Source organism: Pleurodeles waltl, chromosome 2_2 (assembly GCF_031143425.1).
Source record: "Pleurodeles waltl isolate 20211129_DDA chromosome 2_2, aPleWal1.hap1.20221129, whole genome shotgun sequence".
NCBI classification, from domain to species: Eukaryota; Metazoa; Chordata; class Amphibia; order Caudata; family Salamandridae; genus Pleurodeles; species Pleurodeles waltl.
In genome coordinates, this window is record NC_090439.1 from 1,127,740,541 (window position 1) to 1,127,761,074 (window position 20,534).

General features: G+C 47.3%; 1 protein-coding gene across 1 annotated transcript in view; it reads right to left on the minus strand.

The window, feature by feature from the left end:
* Positions 1-20,534, minus strand: part of PPP1R16A (protein phosphatase 1 regulatory subunit 16A) — a 290,625-nt gene that overhangs the window by 81,553 nt on the left and 188,538 nt on the right. The window contains exon 2 of the mRNA XM_069220989.1: positions 9,351-9,421. Coding sequence (XP_069077090.1) covers positions 9,351-9,421 — 71 coding nt within the window. The remainder of the gene's footprint in view (positions 1-9,350; positions 9,422-20,534) is intronic.

A 20,534-nucleotide genomic window follows, 5' to 3' on the forward strand; every position in this document is an offset into this window, starting at 1 on the left:
CTCTCACTACACACTAGTATTGAAGATTATTTCAAGTTAAACTCAGGAACGGCCTCCTCCAGAGCAATAGAGTGGGAATCCTTTAAAATAGTAATCAGAGGCAACTGTATTGGAGAGTGTGTGTGGGAGTCTGCAGATCCATTGAATCGGAGCTCAAAAAACTCGAAGACTCCCTGAGAGATACTGAACGTAGGCTACCCCCTCACCCTGAGCTGACCCCCCTTGTGAATGAAACAAAAGCGAAAATAACCGGGGAGAACATAAGACTATCTCGCTTTGACTATAAACAATACATTTGCAGACAACACGCTGAGGGTGACAAAGCAGGCGCCCTTCTGGCGTGGCTAGTTAAACCCTTGAAACAACAAACAACCATAGTCGAAATAGAGAGATGCCCAGGTGACAGAGTGCTTACCCAAAAGGAAATAAACTCCTGCTTCTATGAATATTATTCTTCCCTATACGCGGCCCCTACTGACATTATCAGTCATTCCCAAGTTGAGGAATTGGAAGCACTTGCCCTCCCTAAAATAGGAAACAATGAGAACACGTCTTTAGCGGGCCCTATAACAATAACTGAAATCAAAACAGCAATTCAGGGCATGGCAAAGGGTAAAGTGCCGGGAGCAGACGGACTACCCACAGAGTTTTACTTACAATACCAGGATATACTAGCTCCTAGACTCTGCACACTATATGCAGAAGCGTGGCATAATAACAGATTACCCCAATCGACCAACGAAGCCATTATGATCCCACTATTAAAACCAGAGAAACCCCCCACAGAGGTCCGGTCCTACCGCCCGCTATCTATATTGAACCTAGACTAGAAAATACTAAGTTGAATCCTAGCTAATAGACTCTTACCCGTATGTCCTCCCTAATTCACCAAGACCAGTCGGGATTCATCCCACAGCGCAATACAGCGCAAAATATCAGGCGCTTGATCTCAGTACTCCACTCCGTAACCCCTACAACCCTACAAGCAGCAATAATATCAATAGACATAGAAAAAGCCTTTGACAGCTTAAGATGGGACTACCTAGAACAAGTTATGTTGAAACTGGGACTGGGGGAGGGTTTTACTCGCTGGACCAGATTATTATACACTAACCCCACAGCTAGAGTACGCACAGGCAGCACCTTCTCCGAACCTTTTTCAGTGGGAAGAGGAACCAGACAAGGTTGCCCACTCTCCCCGATTTTATTCGCCTTAGCGGTAGAACCTCTGGCGCAAACAGCAAGATCTAAAAAGTATTTTGAGGGCATCCCAATAAACAATTGGACACACTACATTGCCTTATACGCAGATGATATGTTCCTTTTCCTCAAGAACTTGGTGGCGGACCTACCAGGAGTGATAAATATGTTAGAGAAATTTGGAGCAACCTCGGGCCTACGGATTAATTGGGGCAAATCCTCAGTTTTCCCGGTATTTAAGGACACTCCGAGACCCTCTGACACTATGGGGTTACCCTGGTCTCCGAGTACATTCAAATATCTAGGAGTGAACACTTATCACTCAGTAGATGACCTACTGGAGGGGAATGTGCATGGAGCAATTAGGGGAATTAAAGCTAGCATGCACTTCTGGAGCACCCTGCCTCCAACGATCGCAGGGAGAGTTGCCCTACTCCAAATGATCGTATTGCCCAGACTTCTGTACTATTTCGCCACGCTTCCTCTCATAATCCCGAAGGCTGTATTTAAGAACTTAGAATCTGTAATTGCAAGCTTTATTTGGGGAACAAACAGACACAGAATAGCGCTTCAAACCCTTCAAAGGCCCACCATGGAGGGAGGCTTAGCCGTTCCAGACTTGGAAATATATTATTGGGCAGGACAAATACAATGGTTGGCTAAATTAATTAACAAACCCCCAATCGCAGAAGAGTTACAGATCCACTAAACTGTACACTAGAAAAAATATTACATATAGTTCTGAACCCTAGAAAACCAAAGGAGCCGCTTCCACTTGAGTGGGAGGCTGCGAGACACTGCTGGGATCAATACTTAAGACGCTCACACACTAAGATCCATTACGCAGCCGACATCCCTTTAAGGGCAATGAGTTGCCTCCCGGGTAATCAGAGCGTCAGACACCTCAACAAGCTAGCTCCATATAATATCACGACACTAGGAGACTTATATGACAATGGAAAGTTGCACTCTTATGCAGAGCTAAAAGAACGTTCTGCCCTCCCACCCACTTTATTTCTCACCCACAGCGCCCTCATTAGAACTATTCAAAAAATATGGAACACGGGTCTCTGCGAGCCCCCTACCCATGAAGGATGCAGCCTCCTCTGCACTATAGGAGACCAGAAGGGAGTAATTTCAGGGATATATAAAGCAATACAGAACAGCACTCGCTCCCCTCTAACTAAATTCAAGTCCAAATGGCAGTTAGATCTTAACACAACACTAGAAGACACTCAATGGGCCAGAATCACAGCTCAAATCTATGCAGTATCCAGGAACGCTGTACATTTATCATAGAGCCTATTTAACCCCCCACAGGATAACCAGAATATATAACACGAATAATTCCGGTTGCCCCCGGTGCGCAGAACTAGCAGCAGACTTAATGCACATGCTATGGAATTGCCCCCAAGTTACCGCGTACTGGATAGAAGTTTTCAGGAAAATAGTCACCTGCACTGGAAGACCTCTAGTGTCAACCCCACTAGTGGCAATCCTAGGGGATTTCCCTCGCCCTTCGGCGCATAAAATCTCAAATAAATTTACCGATTTGTCACTGATTTTAGCAAAAAGAGAAATAACCTCACATTGGAAAGGCCCGGGCGGCCCATTAATAAATAGATGGCAGAGTGCACTGGAAAAATGGGCTGAAATAGAGGTGCGCAGTACTACTGAGAGAAGCATTACGGGGCCTAAGACCCAGAGACAATGCCACACAATGGGACTTGATGCTGGAGAGCCTAAAAACAGCAGATGCCCCCTCCGAAGAAGAGGACAATTCAGCGTCGGACTTGGACCCCGAACAGTCAGCTACAACCACCACATAGAATAACTTGGAACAGAGAGCTAATGCAGGACTTAAGAGTTTTGTTGCAACACGATCCTTATATGATGTACTAAGTGCATGTAGGGGGGTGGGAGGGGTTGTTTAGTTGGGGATTATGTAAGTAACTTTCATGACTTTTGTGAACACTTTTATAAAAGCAATAATAGATATTTAAAAAAAAAAAAAAAACAGCATGACGCTTCTTTTGGCCAGAGTCTGCCGACTGCCTAGGATCACTTGAGGACCCCCAATAGGGGCAACCCCCAGTTTGAAGACCCCTGCTGCAGAAGCTCCTAGTCACTGCACACAAATGCTTGCCTTTAAAGATGGGATGGGAGGCAATGGTCTCCAAGGCTCCCTTGGGTACCCAGATTTCAGAGGACAGAAGGGCAGGTCTCCCAGGGCACTAATCCCATCAGAATGCCTTGTTATATTGGAGCAGCAGGTGGATGGTCTTCTCTGCAGACAGAGCACAGGGGGAGATATGAGAGAAGAGCTGACTAACTACACATTCCCACAGGGCACCCTGAGGCAGGGACATCCTTGCAGAAGTGCTGCACAGAACTAACAGGGGTGCTCCATGGGAAGGGGCTGACACAACAATGTAAGACTATATCTGGGTGAGGTGCGGAATCGCCTCTGGCAGGCTAAGAAGGGCAAGAGGGAATTCATTGTGTAAGCAAGCTACAGAGATGTGTTAGGCGAGGTAACTCCAGGGGCATCCTATAGTGATCTCGGATGAAGACGAATCTCAGCTGGCTCACCAGATGCACCCAAGCAGGCACAAGATGTGGGCGGAAAGGGGACGTATCTGAGCCGGTGTACAGTAGTGAGGCTGGAGGAAAGGAGCAGTCCACAGAGATGTCAACGCGACCAGTGGTCAGGAAGAAAAAACCCACTGAAGTGGGAGAGATGCCACAGCGCAGCTGAAGAGCTAGAGAGAGGCAGAGAAAATGTTGCATCACTAGTCACACAAGAAGAGGGGGTGAAGACAGATACACATCTCTCGGTAAGCTAAAGAGGGGAAAACGGAGAGTACCTCCGCAGACACACTCCAGGGAGTACCCTCACATGTGCACGGGACAGCAAACAATCCTGCGGGTGACCATAGAGAGCCTGGGCATGAAACACAGACCTCAAGGTGATCTACTGACGAATGGCAGGAGAAGGGCCGTCTCCACAGGTCTGCAGTACTGAGGCAGGACACTGGTGCGCTATGGCTGAGTTGGGGGATGGAAGCACACGCTGAGTAAAGAGGATGGCTGTCAGGAACCCCCCACAAGAAACATTACAGATTGGTTGGACAAACACACATCTTCAAAGGCTACCACAGAGGTGGGAGAGAAAGGCACCCAGAATGTGTGCCATATAGGAACTCTACAGCAGCTGGAGGACTTGTCAGAGTTGTGGGATAGCTGGACAAGAGTATGGCTCTACGGAGGGGTTGGTGCTTGAAGAATGTCAGCAGGCACACACGAGGTTAGGTGGAGAGAAGACTTTCCCACATGTGCACAGACTGGAGTGGTAGAAAGAGTAATCCACTGCCACCAGTAAACTGCAGAGAAGCAGGAAGAGAGAGCCTCTATCTATCAAGCAACAGAACGGCTGAAGGGTAAACGCACTGGGAGGCCGGGGCACCTGCTGCGGGCGCCCTACAGAGGGTAGGACGGCAGACTCATGGATGCATGGCCCGCTGATCACAAAGGGCTACCGAGGAGCCATTACTCGCTTGCTCGGCCAGAAGCTGCCACTCTGGCTCGGATTGTTCCTCGGCAGAAGGAAGGCCTCAGTGAGGCAGCGGGTTGCCATGTTCATGGATGGTGGAAAGGGTGCAAACAGTCTGATGGACGAGGCCACACATGGGTGCTTATCCCATTACAGTGTAAAGGCTGAGGGGCGGAGTCCCAGACCTACCTGCTGCAGGGACGGGCGAATCCTGTGGTGCCCGCCGCAGAGACCAGTCCTGTAGGGACATGGAGCAAGAGGGTCAGGGAGCTGCCAGGCACAGGGACATAGAAGAAGCACTAGGCGTGACCGCCGGCCCTGGACAAATACCTGGGTGGACATCCTGTAATGACCACATCTGTATAACCGTCAGAGGTCTTTAGCGTTTAGCAAGATTTCTATTAGTTCACGCTCATGAGCGCACCTTAAAAGTATATAAATCTGAATTTCTTTGGAAAAATTGCACTGTACTGCCGGCTGGAGTGATCAACTTTAAAGCTGAGAAACCGGGTTCGGGTCTCGGCAGGAAGCTCAGGATCCTGTGATTCTGGGCAAATCACTAAGGGGCTCATTCTGAGCCCGGCGGGCGGCGGGAGCCGCCCGCCTGGAGGGAGCCACCAAATGACCGCACTGCGGTCAAAAGACCGCGGCGGCCATTCAGACATTTCCTCTGGGCCGGCGGGCGCTCTCCAAAAGAGCGCCCGCCGGCCCAGAGGAAATGCCCCTGCAACGACGACGCCGGCTCAGAATTGAGCCGGCGTAGTTGCAGGGGTGCGACGGGTGCAGTTTGCACCCGTCGCGTATTTCAGTGTCTGCATTGCAGACACTGAAATACACAGTGGGGCCCTCTTATGGGGGCCCCTGCAGTGCCCATGCCATTGGCATGGGCACTGCAGGGGCCCAATGGGGCCCCGCGGCACCCCCTACCGCCATCATGTTCCTGGCGGGCGAACCGCCAGGAACAGGATGGCGGTAGGGGGTGTCAGAATCCCCCATGGCGGCGCAGCAAGCTGCGCCGCCATGGGGGATTCCAAGGGCAGCGGAAAACCGGCGGGAGACCGCCGGTTTTTCTTGTCTGACCGCGGCCGAACCGCCGCGGTCAGAATGCCCTGCGGGGCACCGCCGGTCTGTCGGCGGTGCTCCCGCAACACCCCACGACGGTGGGAGAGGGATGGGGCAAGTAGCCACAGGGAGAGGGCTCACAACAGCGACAGGAAGCTGGCTGGGAGAAGGAAGAATGCGGAATAAGGGGTGGTGCAATTTAAACTCATGCAAGCGAAGTGGACGGAGAAGCAGGAAGGGAGAGTGGGAGGGTCAAGAAATCAGTGGGTAGGCACAGATTGAGTCGAGTCAATCTGTGCTTGGTCCCTGCTCCACAGCAACCATTGGAAGTGATGTTTCAGCTGCACTGGCCAAAGAACAACCCTACAAAGAAGAGTGACACTGAAGAATATAAATAGGGAAGTAACGGGCGGGCTCTAAGCTCTTTTTTGATACAAGAGTGTCTTGCAAGTGAGACACGTGCGCTAGCGCATGCTCTTGCAGGCTTGACCCAAAAAACACAGAATAGAAGGGGCGGGGCTAAAAGCAATCACAGGAGATGCAACGATAAGAAAGCAACCAGTAACAGGAGGGAGCAACAACAAAAAAAATGTGCCAGATACCAGTGCGAGCAGCGGATGAGCACTAAATAAAGTCATTAATCTGAACTTCATTTGTGTTCTCTCAGAGGGACAAAAAGACAAGAAGGAAGTGACCTCAACATCCGCTGTCCAATGAGAAGCAACCAAATCAGAGTGACAATCAGGACAATCAATGTAACGCAATGGGCGGGCTAAAAGCTTCTTTTTAGAGTTTTTTCTTTGAAGCAACAGCAGGTCGTCTGAAGCAAGAGCGTGCATGTGCTGCCTGGGCCGTTGCAGGCAAGATCTAATCACATACAGGCAGTTCCAATAATCTGCACGTGCAATTGGTCTCGGCCCCTAACATTTTTCAAAAAGCAAACATACTGCTTACCTTCTATGTTCCACCGCTTTCATCTCCTTTCATTCGCCCCTTCTAGACTATTCGAGATGAATTCTCAGTTAAGTAATGTATCTGATTCTATTTTTCTGAAGTGTAGGGTGGGAAAGTGAAACATGATATAGCTCTCATTTCAGGACAGCAGAGCTATCCCTCAGATTAGGAAGAACTACTGCGTGAGTTACAGAGACTTTACAGGTTCGAACAGCAGACACATCCCTTGGGTAACAATAATCTTACATTTGCCTTAGATATCAGAGTTACAGTGATAATGAAGACATAAGCAGCCATCACTGTATATCATTAAATGGCTCCGCATCGCCCATGGGACACAGGCCACAGCAGCAAGTGCCCTCTGGCTCCAGAGAAAGGAAGCCAGAGCATGAGAAACACACTCTCCCAGCTCCCCAGGAATTAACAGTCCAGCATCATCTTTAAATATATTTTGTAAAAGATGGTGGGTAGAAGCAAGAGTGTGGCATCACTGGAAGAGAAGCAGCCAAGTGCGACTCAAAGGTAAAGAGGATAATGAAAGCTAAAGCCCCTCTCCAACACATTAGAAGGAGTGTGGAATAAGAGATGTAACAAAAGAAGAGAACCCCCCCAAAAATAACAAGAGATGAAAAATACAGAACAAGGTAGGGTGGTAGAAAGTGTCAAAAACAGGAGCAGGTTAGAGAAGAGGTTCTGAACGTGAGAGAGAGAAAGAAACTTAGGAAAGGGAGAGGTTTGTTTCTATGGAATTTCCTTGACAGAAAGGTGTTTAAAATGATGAGCGTTAGAGGAGAAAAAGGAGGAACACTGGAAGTGGACTACACCGGCCAGGATCTTATAGTGAGCAAGCGGAGGCCTCAAGGGAATGGTGCTTCCCTGAGGTGTCCAAGAAGTAGCTTAGGAGATTGTATCAGGGAAGATCCTTGATGAAGAAAGGAGTTTAGGAGTGTGACCAGGTGAATACAGTGGAAGAGGGTCTGAGGGTTTAATCCCTCCTGCTGGCTGCAGCAGGACCTGCAGTGGCATGTTCTTGAGATTCAGGTAATCTGTGAGAATCAGTCTTATTAGAAGATACGTATGCATGTGGTATTTGTATAGCGCAAACCTAGCCAACAGGTATCAGAGCGCTGCAGAGGGGCACAGGTAGAATCAGCAGGTGACGGGAGGGGTACCAGGGTTTTGAGTGGGAGAGTGGGCTGTCACTTCATCGTGATGCAAGGTCCTTTAAACAGGTGAGTCGTCAGCTCCCTGGAGCAGGGTCAGGCGGTCTGGATACAGGGATGCTGTATCCACCAGGGGATGGAATATTACCATAAATAGATGCACCGGTTCTACATAAGGGTTTTTTTTTAATAGAAACTTTCGAACAATTGTGCGTAATCTTTTACATAAAAAATAGATGTATGTATAGAAGTAATAACCCTGTGCATGAAGAAAAGGAAAACATCTTTTTTTAACGCTAAATCCTGTGAGTGAATGATTATATTTTAATTTTTTATCTTTTTTATGTATAAGATTATTAATATTCCATTGTTTTGTCCACTTCTCTGCAGCATGGACAGAAAAAGCACAATGGAATAAAAACATTTTGCGCAAAAGCGAAAGATCCAATCCTAAAAGAGGGGGTGTCCCAAGTAGATACTTGGGGGTAGAATATTTCTTTGAAGAGTTTTAGAGATTTTGTTGAAGAAAAGAAGAGAAAAGAACAAAGGGAGAAGTAGGAAGAGAAAAGAAGGAAGAAGAAAGAAGGATGAGAAAAGAAGAAGGAAAGCAGAGAGAAAGAAAAATAAGAAGGAACAAGCATCAAGTAGGCTGTCCATATGGAACAGCAGCACAGGAAAGAACCGGGTAACGGACAAGGTCAAAGATAAGAGACAGAGAGAGAATATATACATAGAGATTTATATATAGACATATATATATATATATATATATACATATATATATATATATACATATACAAACACAATATCCAGCTTCAAATTGATACGCTGGGAACCACCACAGGTTGCTTGATGCGTTTAATCAAGCTTCACACCAACGCGTTTCGGCCCAGCTGGGCCTTCATCCGTGATCAAGGCCCAGCTGGGCCAAAACGCGTTGGTGCGAAGCTTCACTAAACGCATCAAGCAACCTATGCTGTGTCCCGGCTTATCCTTTCGAACTTGGATACTGTGTTTGCATATTGTATGGGCGGCCAGGCCCTTGCCAGGACTGGCGTGCTCTGGAGCACTGGTATATTTTGGTGGACGCTATATATGTATATAAATTCAAGGTTTTCTCCATTCAGGGTTTTCTTTTGTGGCTATTATTTTGTTTTCACCATAGATACTCACTCTACCCCTACAAAATATATATATATATCTATGGTGAAAAAACATAATAGCCACAAAAGGAGAAAACCCTGAATTGGAACAAAAAGTTGAGAACGGAAAATGCATATCAAAGTAAGGACGAGCAGCAATAATTTATAAACAATATTTTGAAAATAAGAAGAAAGGACAAAGATGAAACAATCTGAGGAAGTTACACAACAGGAGGGATCAGAGGGAGAGCAACGTGTCCGTAGAATGCTCCTGACCTGATGTAGCGCCGTGAGTCCGTCCTCGTTGTACAGGTTGGGGTTGACTCCATTCTGAAGGAACTCTCGAACTGTAACAGAAAAAGGAAGAATTACAACGCGCGCTGCCACAGCCGGGTCAAAGGTCAACATATGAAATTAATGCCTTCTGCATCCTCTGCGTTTGCAGTGTTCCCTGTCAGATATACTTTGAAACCCAACATATGATCAAACATTTGAAGAATACATATTGAAACAACTCGAATTTAAGCATTACAAGTCAAATTGTATTTCCAATTCCTGCCAATACTTGTTTCGTGACCTCACACCACTTCTTCAGGGAGACGCATTTATTAGTCCCTCCATTCCTCACTTTAATTTCATTGCATTCTTTTCAGTGTCATGGACACGTGAGGATTCTCTTTCCAAGCGGTCCTGTGTCTTGGGCTTAGTGTCACGATTCGTAGAAGCATCTCGCGATCCCGCATCATTCTCAATGTCCAGTCCATTCTCTCACCCCTAGTGACCGTGGGGTTCAATTGACACTGAAATGATGCTCTTGACTTCATCTCCAACTATCTGCTCTTCGTCCTGAAAGTCTACAACTCTGTCAAGACCCTGGTTAGCACACTGGTCATCAGCAAACTAGACCGCCACACGTGTCTCAGCCTCGGTCTCCCATAAGGGTGACCCAAGAACGTGGAGAAGTGATCACCATCACCAGCCGTAACCTATAGAACCTTCTCACAACCAACCTCACCCTACAGACACCAACCAGGTTGACTCTTGGGGAACATATCCCAATGCAAGGTCTCTGGACTTATCTGGATCTGTCTGCGACACCACCTTCTGTGCACACATCCTGCCTTTACACGCCGGCGTCCACACACTGACAAACTCTACACTCTAATAGCAGACTTTTATACCATCCAGGACCAACATCTGGTTCAGAATATGTCTTCCCTTGGTGTTCTTGCACGTCAACAACCATGACATTCATATCACACCTACCTCCACCCCACAATCCTTGACGGTGTCCCTCAAAAACACATCACCCACCTAGGTGCACCTCGGGCGTGTAGGACCTCTTGGACAGGAACCCCAAGACAACTCTGAGGGTACTCTGCAGTGGAGGTACCCCTCTGTACTGCTACAATACCCACCCGCCACCCAGCCTCCTGGCGTTTGTTACTAAACCCTGAAGGACTCCTAGAAACCTCTGCACAGCAAGGCTTATGCAGAGACTAACCAAAGAAATGCAAACGTACAGGCCCGCGCATGGGCGTCATTTAGGGGTCGCAGCTGTGTCCCCCAGGTTACCCCGTGCGACCCCTGCCACTGCCTATGCGATCCCTGGCCTCAGAGGTGGCAAAAGCTGTGTCGGGTTCACAGGGGCAGCTTCTTGGGCTACACTTTCTTGTTTTGAATCAGTTTTTTTTATTACACTAATGTGTGTCATACATTATTCACTATTAGTGTAATAAAAACGGAGTGCAGTTAGCTGGGATTTGACCCTCCTTGGTGGCTGAGGTAAGTAAAAACACTTGTAAATGTATGTTGTGTGCGTGCTCGGGGGTGAGAGTGCGCTTATGTAAAAGTGTGTGTGTAATCTTGTGCCTGTGCGTAGAAGCAAAGAGGAAAGGGCGCGTGATGTCACTTCCGCTACCCCTGCCATCTCTGTGAACTGATGTCCATGGGTCCCCGGCACCAGCACCGCCATCAACAAGACATGTCACTTGCAGAAGGCACACGCAGGAGTAAAGACGCGCACTAACGTACTACTGCATTTACTCAGCAGATGTCCTTGAGGAGAAGCACCCCTTAAGGAACGAGATGACAGCACCTAACAGGGGAGACAGCAAGTCCTCGTGTTACTACTGAATCTAATGTGTGCGCCGTGCAGTGAAAATAAATGGGGGCCCTGTAACACGTTATGTAAGGCAAGTGTACTAATACACGTGTTCACACGTATTATTGCAGTACAAAGAGTTTATTACCACAGTCCAGCAAAACTGACGTGAGGAAAACGCTTTTCATTGCCTTGCGGATTGCTTGTGACACTTTGCATCAGTGATCTACAAACTTTGTTAGTCTACCCCCCTCCTTCGGTGAATGAGGGGGGGCACGGGCGGCAACGAGATAATGAAACTTCTTTAAAACACAGGCTCAGTGGAGACTATACTGGGGCGCTCTGGGCGTAGGAATGAGCCCTTTATATCGTCTCCACCGAATTACCCCCCGATGTTCTTTTTTACTGCAGTCCTGGCTTCCTACCTGGTTATATTAAAGTATTAACCAAGCAGAAGTGGGCAGTAAGATGTAAAGTATTGACTAAGAGGAGAAGTGGGCAGTAAGATTGTAAAGTATTAAAGTATTAAGTAAGAGGAGAAGTGGGCAGTAACATGTAAGGTGCTCATTAAGAGAAGTGGGCAGTAAGATGTAAAGTATTAATTAACAGGAGAAGTGGGCAGTAAGATGTAAAGTATTGACTAAGAGGAGAAGTGGACAGTAAGATTGTAAAGTATTAAAGTATTAAGTAAGAGGAGAAGTGGGCAGTAACATGTAAGGTGCTCATTAAGAGAAGTGGGCAGTAAGATGTAAAGTATTAATTAACAGGAGAAGTGGGCAGTAAGATGTAAAGTATTGACTAAGAGGAGAAGTGGACAGTAAGATTGTAAAGTATTAAAGTATTAAGTAAGAGGAGAAGTGGGCAGTAACATGTAAGGTGCTCATTAAGAGAAGTGGGCAGTAAGATGTAAAGTAACACAGGTCCATCAAGAATCAAAGCACACCTCTCTTGGCAATGCCTAAGTCACCATACAGGTATCGAAATAACTCTCTTCATAGCCAGGGAGGGTTGGGGCGGGGGGGGTCTCCAATGTGATTTTATCATACTTCACAAGTTGAATCCCCTGCATCCAGGTTTGGTTAAGTAGGGTTTGTTAAAACAAGTACACATTAAATATATCAAGGCATAAACCATGTATGCAGAGTATAATATGGCAGCCTGTGTAATACATATCTAGACCTAAAAAAAAAAATACAAAAAAACAACTAGAGAATTTCCCAATGTAGTGAGTGAAATAAAAATAATTGGCCTTTGGTGGGCCTTCTGCGTTTGCAGGGGTGTGCCTGATTTGAAATAGGTGCAGTCTGTTGGGAGGGGTCAAATTCAAGCAGGTGATGTGTTTTTTTGGTCACCTGCCCTCGCTCGTGCCACGACTGTGTAGAGTTCTTGTTCGAGAGCAGCAGAGGTGACCTGTTGTGGTTGAATGCTCAAGATTGATACCACGTACCTGGAGTGTTGGGTTCTGGGGCAGGTGGTCTACGTATCTGGCACAGGTTTGAGGTTTTTAGTTCTAGAGATGCACAAGTGGTCCATTGAGGTACGTAGAGCGCTTTGGCGGCTCAGGCGTGATGCAGGACTGCCAGCGGCGTTAGTTCTTGGAAGAGTAGGTTTGTTGTGGGAGGTGCAGAACAGCACTGCATGAGCTTATTGGGGTTGTAGAACGGCAGGTCTGTGGAACAGAGCAGAGATGCACCGATCAAGGTATGTACATAACAGGACAGAGGACAAAACGTTCAATCCAGGTTGGTATGGAGAGGGCAGTAGGTGGCATCTGCCCATCATGGATGGGAGAGGGTTTACGCCTCGCTTCACGGGCACTTGTAAAGTTATGTGGAGCGAGAGGACTTTGGAACGGGCTGAAGGCCACAATTGGTAATCTTTGGCACCGCTGTTTGGTGGGGCTGTGATGGAACAACAGTTGCACCAACAGGCCACCAGGACAAGCCTTTGTGTATCAGATTAAGGAGCCTCTTCTGAGACAGTAGGGGGCGCTGCAGTCCAGTGGCACAGCTCCTGCAGGTGCCCTCTGGTAATGTGGCCGAGTAGAGAGGCTTACGGACAGCATGGAACTCTATGTCCATCTGACGGGAGCACGGTTGGGTTTTCATTGAAATGGCCAGTAAGGTTCAATCAATCAATCAATCAATCAATAATATTTATAAAGCCCGCTACTCACCTGTAAGGGTCTCAAGGCGCTAGGGGGAGGGGGTTACTGCTGCTCGAAGAGCCAGGTCTTGAGCTGCCTCCAGAATGCAAGGTGGTCCTGGGTGGTCCTGAGGTTGGTGGGGAGGGAGTTCCATGTCTTGGCCGCCAGGTAGGAGAAGGATTTCCCACCGGCAGATGCGAGGGACAGCGGCGAGTGCGAGGCTGGCGGAGCGAAGTTGACGGGTGGGCATGTAGAAGCTGAGGCGACGGTTGAGGTATTCGGGTCCCTTGTTGTGGAGGGCTTTGTGTGCGTGGGTGAGGAGCCTGAAGGTGATCCTTTTGTTGACGGGTAGCCAGTGCAGGTGTCTCAGGTGGGCGGAGATGTGGATGTGGTGGGGTATGTCAAGGATGAGGCGTGCGGAGCCGTTTTGTATTCGCTGAAGACGTTTCTGGAGTTTTGTGGTGGTTCCTGCGTATAGGGTGTTTCCGTAGTCTAGGCGGCACGTGACGAGGGCGTGGGTCACAGTTTTTCTGGTGTTGGCGGGGATCCAGCGGAAGATTTTTCGGAGCATGCGGAGAGTGAGGAAGCAGGAAGACGAGACGGCATTGACTTGTTTGGTCATGGTGAGAAGCGGGTCCAGGATGAATCCGAGGTTGCATGCGTGGTCTGAGGGGGTTGGTGCGGTGCCCAGGGCCGTGGGCCACCAAGAGTTGTCCCAGGCAGACGGGGTGTTTCCGAGGATGAGGACTTCCATCTTGTCTGAGTTCAGTTTCAGGCGGCTGAGTTTCATCCATTCTGCGACATCTTTCATTCCATCCTGCAGGTTGGTCTTGGCGATGGTAGGGTCCTTGGCGAGGGAAAGTATCAGCTGGGTGTCGTCGGCGTAGGGGAGATGTTGATGTTGTGTTTGCGTGCGATGTCGGCAAGGGGCTCATGTATACATTGAAGAGAGTCGGGCTGAGCGAGGAGCCTTGTGGGACGCCGCAGATGATCTCGGTGGGGTCCGAGCGGAACGGCAGGAGGTAGACTCTTTGGGGGCGGTTGGAGAGGAAGGAGGTGATCCAGTCCAGGGCCTGTCCTTGGATACCGGTGGAGTGGAGGCGGGAGATTAGGGTTCGGTGGCAGACAGTGTCGAAGGCGGCCGAGAGGTCAAGGAGGATGAGGGCGGCCGTTTCTCTGTTGTCCAGCAGAGATCTGATGTCATCGGTGACAGCGATGAGGGCGGTTTCTGTGCTGTGGTTGGCTCGGAATCCGGACTGGGAGGGGTCGAGTAGGTTGTTGTCTTCAAGGAATTTGGTCAGTTGATTGTTGAGCAACATTGAGGTTCCCACATCTCCTGATGGTAAGGATGAATACAATACTGTGCATGCATTGGTGCTCACGCGAACAGAAAATGGCGGCCAAAGGTAGCAAACATGTGGTGCGGCCTGTTACAGCACCACAGAGCTCATAAACAAAGCAGTTTGACTTACACCAACAGGGAAGGTCAGAGTTTGCAGGGCATGTTTGCACCATCCACCTTCCCTCACTTACATCCTGCTTACAGTTCCCATAAAACCCCTAAAGTGCCCAGGGCTCCACTGTTGCAATTATTTGATACGAGTGCACGAGGCAGGCTCTGTTTTGGAAACAAGCAAAATAGGCCCGCCTGCCTAAAAACTATAGAAAGTGTTTAGGACAGCCTGCACTGACAGCAGTCGACGACAAAACTGCCCTCTTCAACACAAACAGAGCATCATTACTCAGAGAACTGCCTCACCCATACCCTGACGCCTTGAGCGTGGCTGTCTGCCAGCACGTGGCCTTGCTCTCCTGTCTGGGAGCTGGGAAGGAGGCCGCCATTTTGTCATTGGTTGAATAACACTTGTCCTCGGAGGATGGTCAGGTGATAAAACCTGGAGACTTGGGCGATACTCAGCTTTCTATTGTCTCCAGTTTGAAGACTCGACTATCCTCTGTCTCTGCTGAGACACACCCCACAAAGAGACGAAGGACCACAAAGACGAGGAAATCTGGAGTTACCGAAGCTGCTCCCGGATCATTGTTCCGCTGGCTCTCTTCACACAGAGAAGTGCTGAAAACAAAGGTGTTTAAAAAACACACTCCCTGGTCCGAGCAGAGACTATCTGATACTTGGCGCAGCGGAGGATTCCAGGTCAGAAACTGCCTATCTGGTGACACACGGAGCTATGGGGTATCACACCCTCGTGTGTGCACTATTAGAACATTGGAAGGATGGGAGCTCCATTGGAGACAATAAAGTGCTCGGGCTTCTAATGTCTGGTAAAAGCCCGGAGCGTCAACATTCCAATGTTCTTAGGCTATAAAGAGTAGCTGTCTGACTCCCTAACCCGCTACACTCAAAATCTCAGATCAACATTAAATTCTCCTAGTCCCACCCAAGCCTCGATTTTATTTATAGCAGGCTATACATTAAATAACAAAATACACAAGCGAGATTGCCAACAAAGGAAAAGTAGTGGAATCAAAAATCCCTTCAAATTTCAAGCGTAAATAGGGTGTATAAAAATCACTCTCTGCGCTGATCCCTCTCGTTTTAACGTTTAGGGACCCCGGCACTGGGACTCACTTCTTCCTGTCATACAAGAGTACACATCACTCCAGGATCTTATAGCCGTCTCCTGCTACTAGAAGGATGAGAGCGGACCACCCTCTACTCCTGCCTTCACTCACTGTCAAGGTGTGTTACTGACCCTCTGTCGTGGCATGTCTGTTCATTGTCCATCTTCATCGCCCACCCATAAATGGCATATGATCCTCGTGGTCGCTTTCACGGGCCAGGGTTGAGTGGTCAGTGCACTGAAATGCAATAGTTCCTTTACCAGCGATAAATAAGTAGAGGTGAACTAAAGTGTACAACTGCTCGTGAATAACAAACAGGGTTCGCAGTGCAGGTGGGGGTTCTAATGTGACACCTGCCTGACTGCCTTGTACATCATATGTAGCTTCTCAGACTAGGCCCAGGGGCATCAAGGCTTACATGTGTGTGTTGGAGAGGACAACCCATTGTAGATTAGTATTTTGCACCTAGATACACTCACGCCAACTTCTGGACAGCCCGCATCCAGCAAAAAAACACAGGTTTTGCACAAAGGATGCCTAGCTCAATTTACACACCAGCGTCTGTGTTTTGTGAACTGGGTTTGCTTTACGCACTTTTTCCTACGTACGTGTGTGCAATACACACAATACTATAAAAAGAGGTTCTATGAATGAGGGACTGGTGTTGTGTAGGGCTGAGCACTTCCCTTCTTTTCAAAAGTGTGTTCCACCTCAGCGGTCAGCTGTGATCACCACTCTTCATGGTTCCCCAACACTTCTGATCTTATGGAGGATGATGACTCGGGGGGTGAAGAACTGGAGCATGAGAGGTGGAGATGTTTCTCAACAGCACTCGTTGCTAGTCTCATGGCTTCACCATGGTCCTCATGTTATCCATCTCAGAACGAAGAAAGGCCGAATCCGCCAATGATACTTTTGCACCCATGATCCGCAGACCTTGTGAACTTTAACCCGTTGAGTCACACCACTGGCTGTATTTTTTTTTAGTTCTAATTGCACCGTTGTATGTTACGAGTATACAAGTTAGTTAATCCTTGAATGGATTAGGGCTTATTTTGGTTCAGCGGCGATAGTGAGTCATGATGTTTCGGTTGAGATCTGCAAAGCTGCCCCCTGGCCTTCACTCAACGCTTCATGCAATACTCACTCTCTGGACATCGAACTGAAGACTGCGCCCTTCAGTCGGTCTACACAATGTGCTCGTGGTTGTGGACACACCCTACTACCCCCAGAGGTACCGCTGCCCATCCTCCAAGCAGCACCAGCCGCCCAGAGTAGAGTTGTCCAAGTAAAGGACTCCCAACACCTGCAAGCTGTTCTCACTTACAACACTGTTTGCGTCTTCTAAACTCTATGATTAAGTGATTATTTCTCTTTTTGTCCTTTAGAGACAAGACACAAAGAGGCCTATTGAGTTACAAGGCAGGCTTGAGGAAACCCTTTGTGTCACCAATAGAAATGTCCCGCGTGACAGGAGCGGCTCCGCAGGTATCGAATGGTTTGTTTTCCTCACATTCTTTACTTCTTCAATGTGTAGATATAATATTTTCTATTCTTCTCAGGATGTCCTTTAGAATTCTTTTTATTTTTGCCTGGCATTCCTGAGGCAAGGCTTGTCTATAGGAAAGGCCAGAGGGGAATCACACCTTACATTTTTCAGTAAAGGTAGAATACAGTTGTCACATAGGAAAGTACTGCAAACAACTCACACAGTTTTTAACACAATGTGTAATTCTGGGATTAACTTTCTCCCTTAGTTGAATGGTTGTGGAGTTGAGGAAGGTAAAACATTTGGGTTAAGATCACATTATTTTCTCTGAAGGAAAAGCCTACTACTAGACATATAATTTTAACAAAACACTCTATACCACAACTTTCTCTGTCTCCTGTTTGGGCAGATACATGAGGCATTCTCCTCTCTGCTCGCAGATCATGAGCGCTGATGAGCATCACCTAAGATTGTTCTATTTTTAGGCCTGGTCGAGAGACAGCTTCAGCTGATCCAAGTGGCCAGCTAAATTAAAACATTCATCGATAAAATGCATTTATACGTACACACAGCGCATTAGAGCAGTGGCTCACAACCTTTTGTCTTCTGTGGACCACCACTTTATCATTACTGGAACACGGGGACCCCCACTGAATTATTACTGGAATCCACCCCTCCCCCCCCCCCAACTGAGTCATTACCGAAAGCTGGGGACCTAATCTGTGAATATTATTTAATTTGCAGTTGCGGACCCCTAAAGAGGCTTCACGAACCCCCATGGGTCCCCGGACCACAGGTTGGGAACAACTGCCTTAGATCATCAATTGCTGTTCCCATCACATCAAATAGCATGTGGCCATGAATCACTTCTTCTATTGAGGCTCTTTAACTGTGAGTGACGGCATTTATCGTCATCACATGTCCATGCACATCTGCCTAAAAGTAGGTACACTTCAGAGTTAGGGCTTGTGGCCCAGTACTTTGCCAAAGGTTTTTTTCTTCCATATGTTATCACTTGTTTGCAATTTTTCAAAAGTTATCCCTGTGGGTTGAACTGCAGTTGAGGGGGGTCTGCCGCACGATGGTCTGTGATGGTCCTCACGCAGTAGCACAGTAATAACTTCTGGTGGCTACACCCTAGAATACTGTGCACAGAAATATTGTCTAACACAAATATTGTGTCCTACATATAATTATCCCAAAGGGTATAGATCTTCTCTTTTCAACTCCAAAGGGGTGATATTTTTGTACACAACATTTAGGACACTATATCAATGTTGGATGATATTCTGATCAAGATATTCAAGCACTATACCTCCTGGACCATAGCAGGGTTTTGGGCATGAAGTGCTATATGGTCACCTCCAAGTCTATAGCTTAAGGTATACTAAATTTAAGAATCTTATCTGCAGTGTCCAGAAACCCTTTAGCTATAAACATGAGACATTTTGTTTCTCTGCAACTGAAGCAGCAGAGATAAATACTTAACTCACTGGGAACAAAACAACCCACTTCAACAGCAGCACTTATTCACACAAGGAACAACACTGTTGTGTACCTTTTTTTATTTATTTCAAGAACAGCGGCAGCATCTCAGAGAAATAACATACACAGTAAGGAGGAGAAATGCGTATTACACCATTAGATGGCTGTGAATGAGCAGCGGCGACCTGCAAGTACCCGAATACCCTGGCGGGTGATTAGTCACGCTTTACAAATCCTGTTTGATTGATTGAAATAGACACACAACCTGGTGTGAGAGACTGGAAGCGCATTAGTTATATGGGAGATTAAAAAGGACACATGTGGCACAGATGATGACTCAGTCTAAGGAATGGGCAAATTATGGAATCAAATCCCATAACACACAAAGCTCAACTTTGAATTTGTGTCCTTCAGAAAGCTCTTTTTGGACCTTCTACCCATTAAAAAGCTAAACTAAGACCGTCTATTCTTAAGAAAGCACAATTTGGACCTTCTTTCCTTGAGAAAGCTCAATCCGGGCCTTCTGTCCTTAAGAAAGCTAAACTCGGACCTTCTGCCCTTCAGAAAGCTTTACTTGGCCTGTCTCTTTTTAAGAAAGCTCATCTTGAAGCTTCTGTCCTTAGAAAAGCTCAACCTGGACGTTCTGCCCTTCAGGGGACCCACGGTATTTAAGAAAGCTGACCTTGGACCTTCTGTTCTTCAGAAAGATTTACTTGGACCTTCTGTTCTTAAGAAAGCTCGACCTGGACCTTCTGTCCTTCAGAAGGTTTACCATTCCATCATCTGATATGATGCATGGCGCTTGGTGCTATAATTGTTATAGTTGGCTGCCTGTGAAATGCTCCTTTGACTACCTGGCTAGGTTTGTGCTATAAAAATACCACAAATATATAAATTAAAAAAACGGGATGGGCGAGAGGACGAAGGGTGAAAACGGGCTTGAAACTTGTTAGTGTGACCTTGTGGTGCTTAAGGGGAGTTTCTTGGTTTGGAATGAGAGGTGGGTGGGTTGTAGAAATGTTGAGCTGCTGGGATCTGTCCTTCAAGCCAGTAGTAGTGAGAAAAAGACTCCAACCACAAGTGGGACAACAAAGACATACGGGTGGTAAGAAGATGTGCAATCAATCACAGTGCACAGAATAATCAAGAAGTTTGCCAAATTTAACAGACGAGTCAATAAAAGCACAGGAGGAGAACATGAAATACAACTGTGAATCCGTCAGTGAAGAGAAATAGGTCAGGCAAAAGAACCATCAGCCGTCGAGCCTAAGGATTACCTACGGGGAGTCGAGCTGCAACAGAAGGTACAGGGCCAGACTAGAACCCAAAGCAGCCCTGGCAAATGCTGTCAGACCAGCTCCCATGGGGCACATAGCAAGAGAGCCTGACCACTACAGCGGTGCTTGGGGGGCTGTCCCTTCCAAGAAATGTTAGGAGAAATGGCAAAAAAGGTGCATTCTACAACACATTTTTCAATATATATTCAATTGTATTTGTTTTTAAAGCATAGTAAATGATGACCTTACAGTGCACCAGGATACAGCAATCATTCTTAGGGTTTTTCAATAATTCCCTCACCATCACCCTCTGAGAGTGCCTCTCATCTCTCCATAGCCCCTCTCTTACATGTATTTCATTTGTTTTATAGCGCCT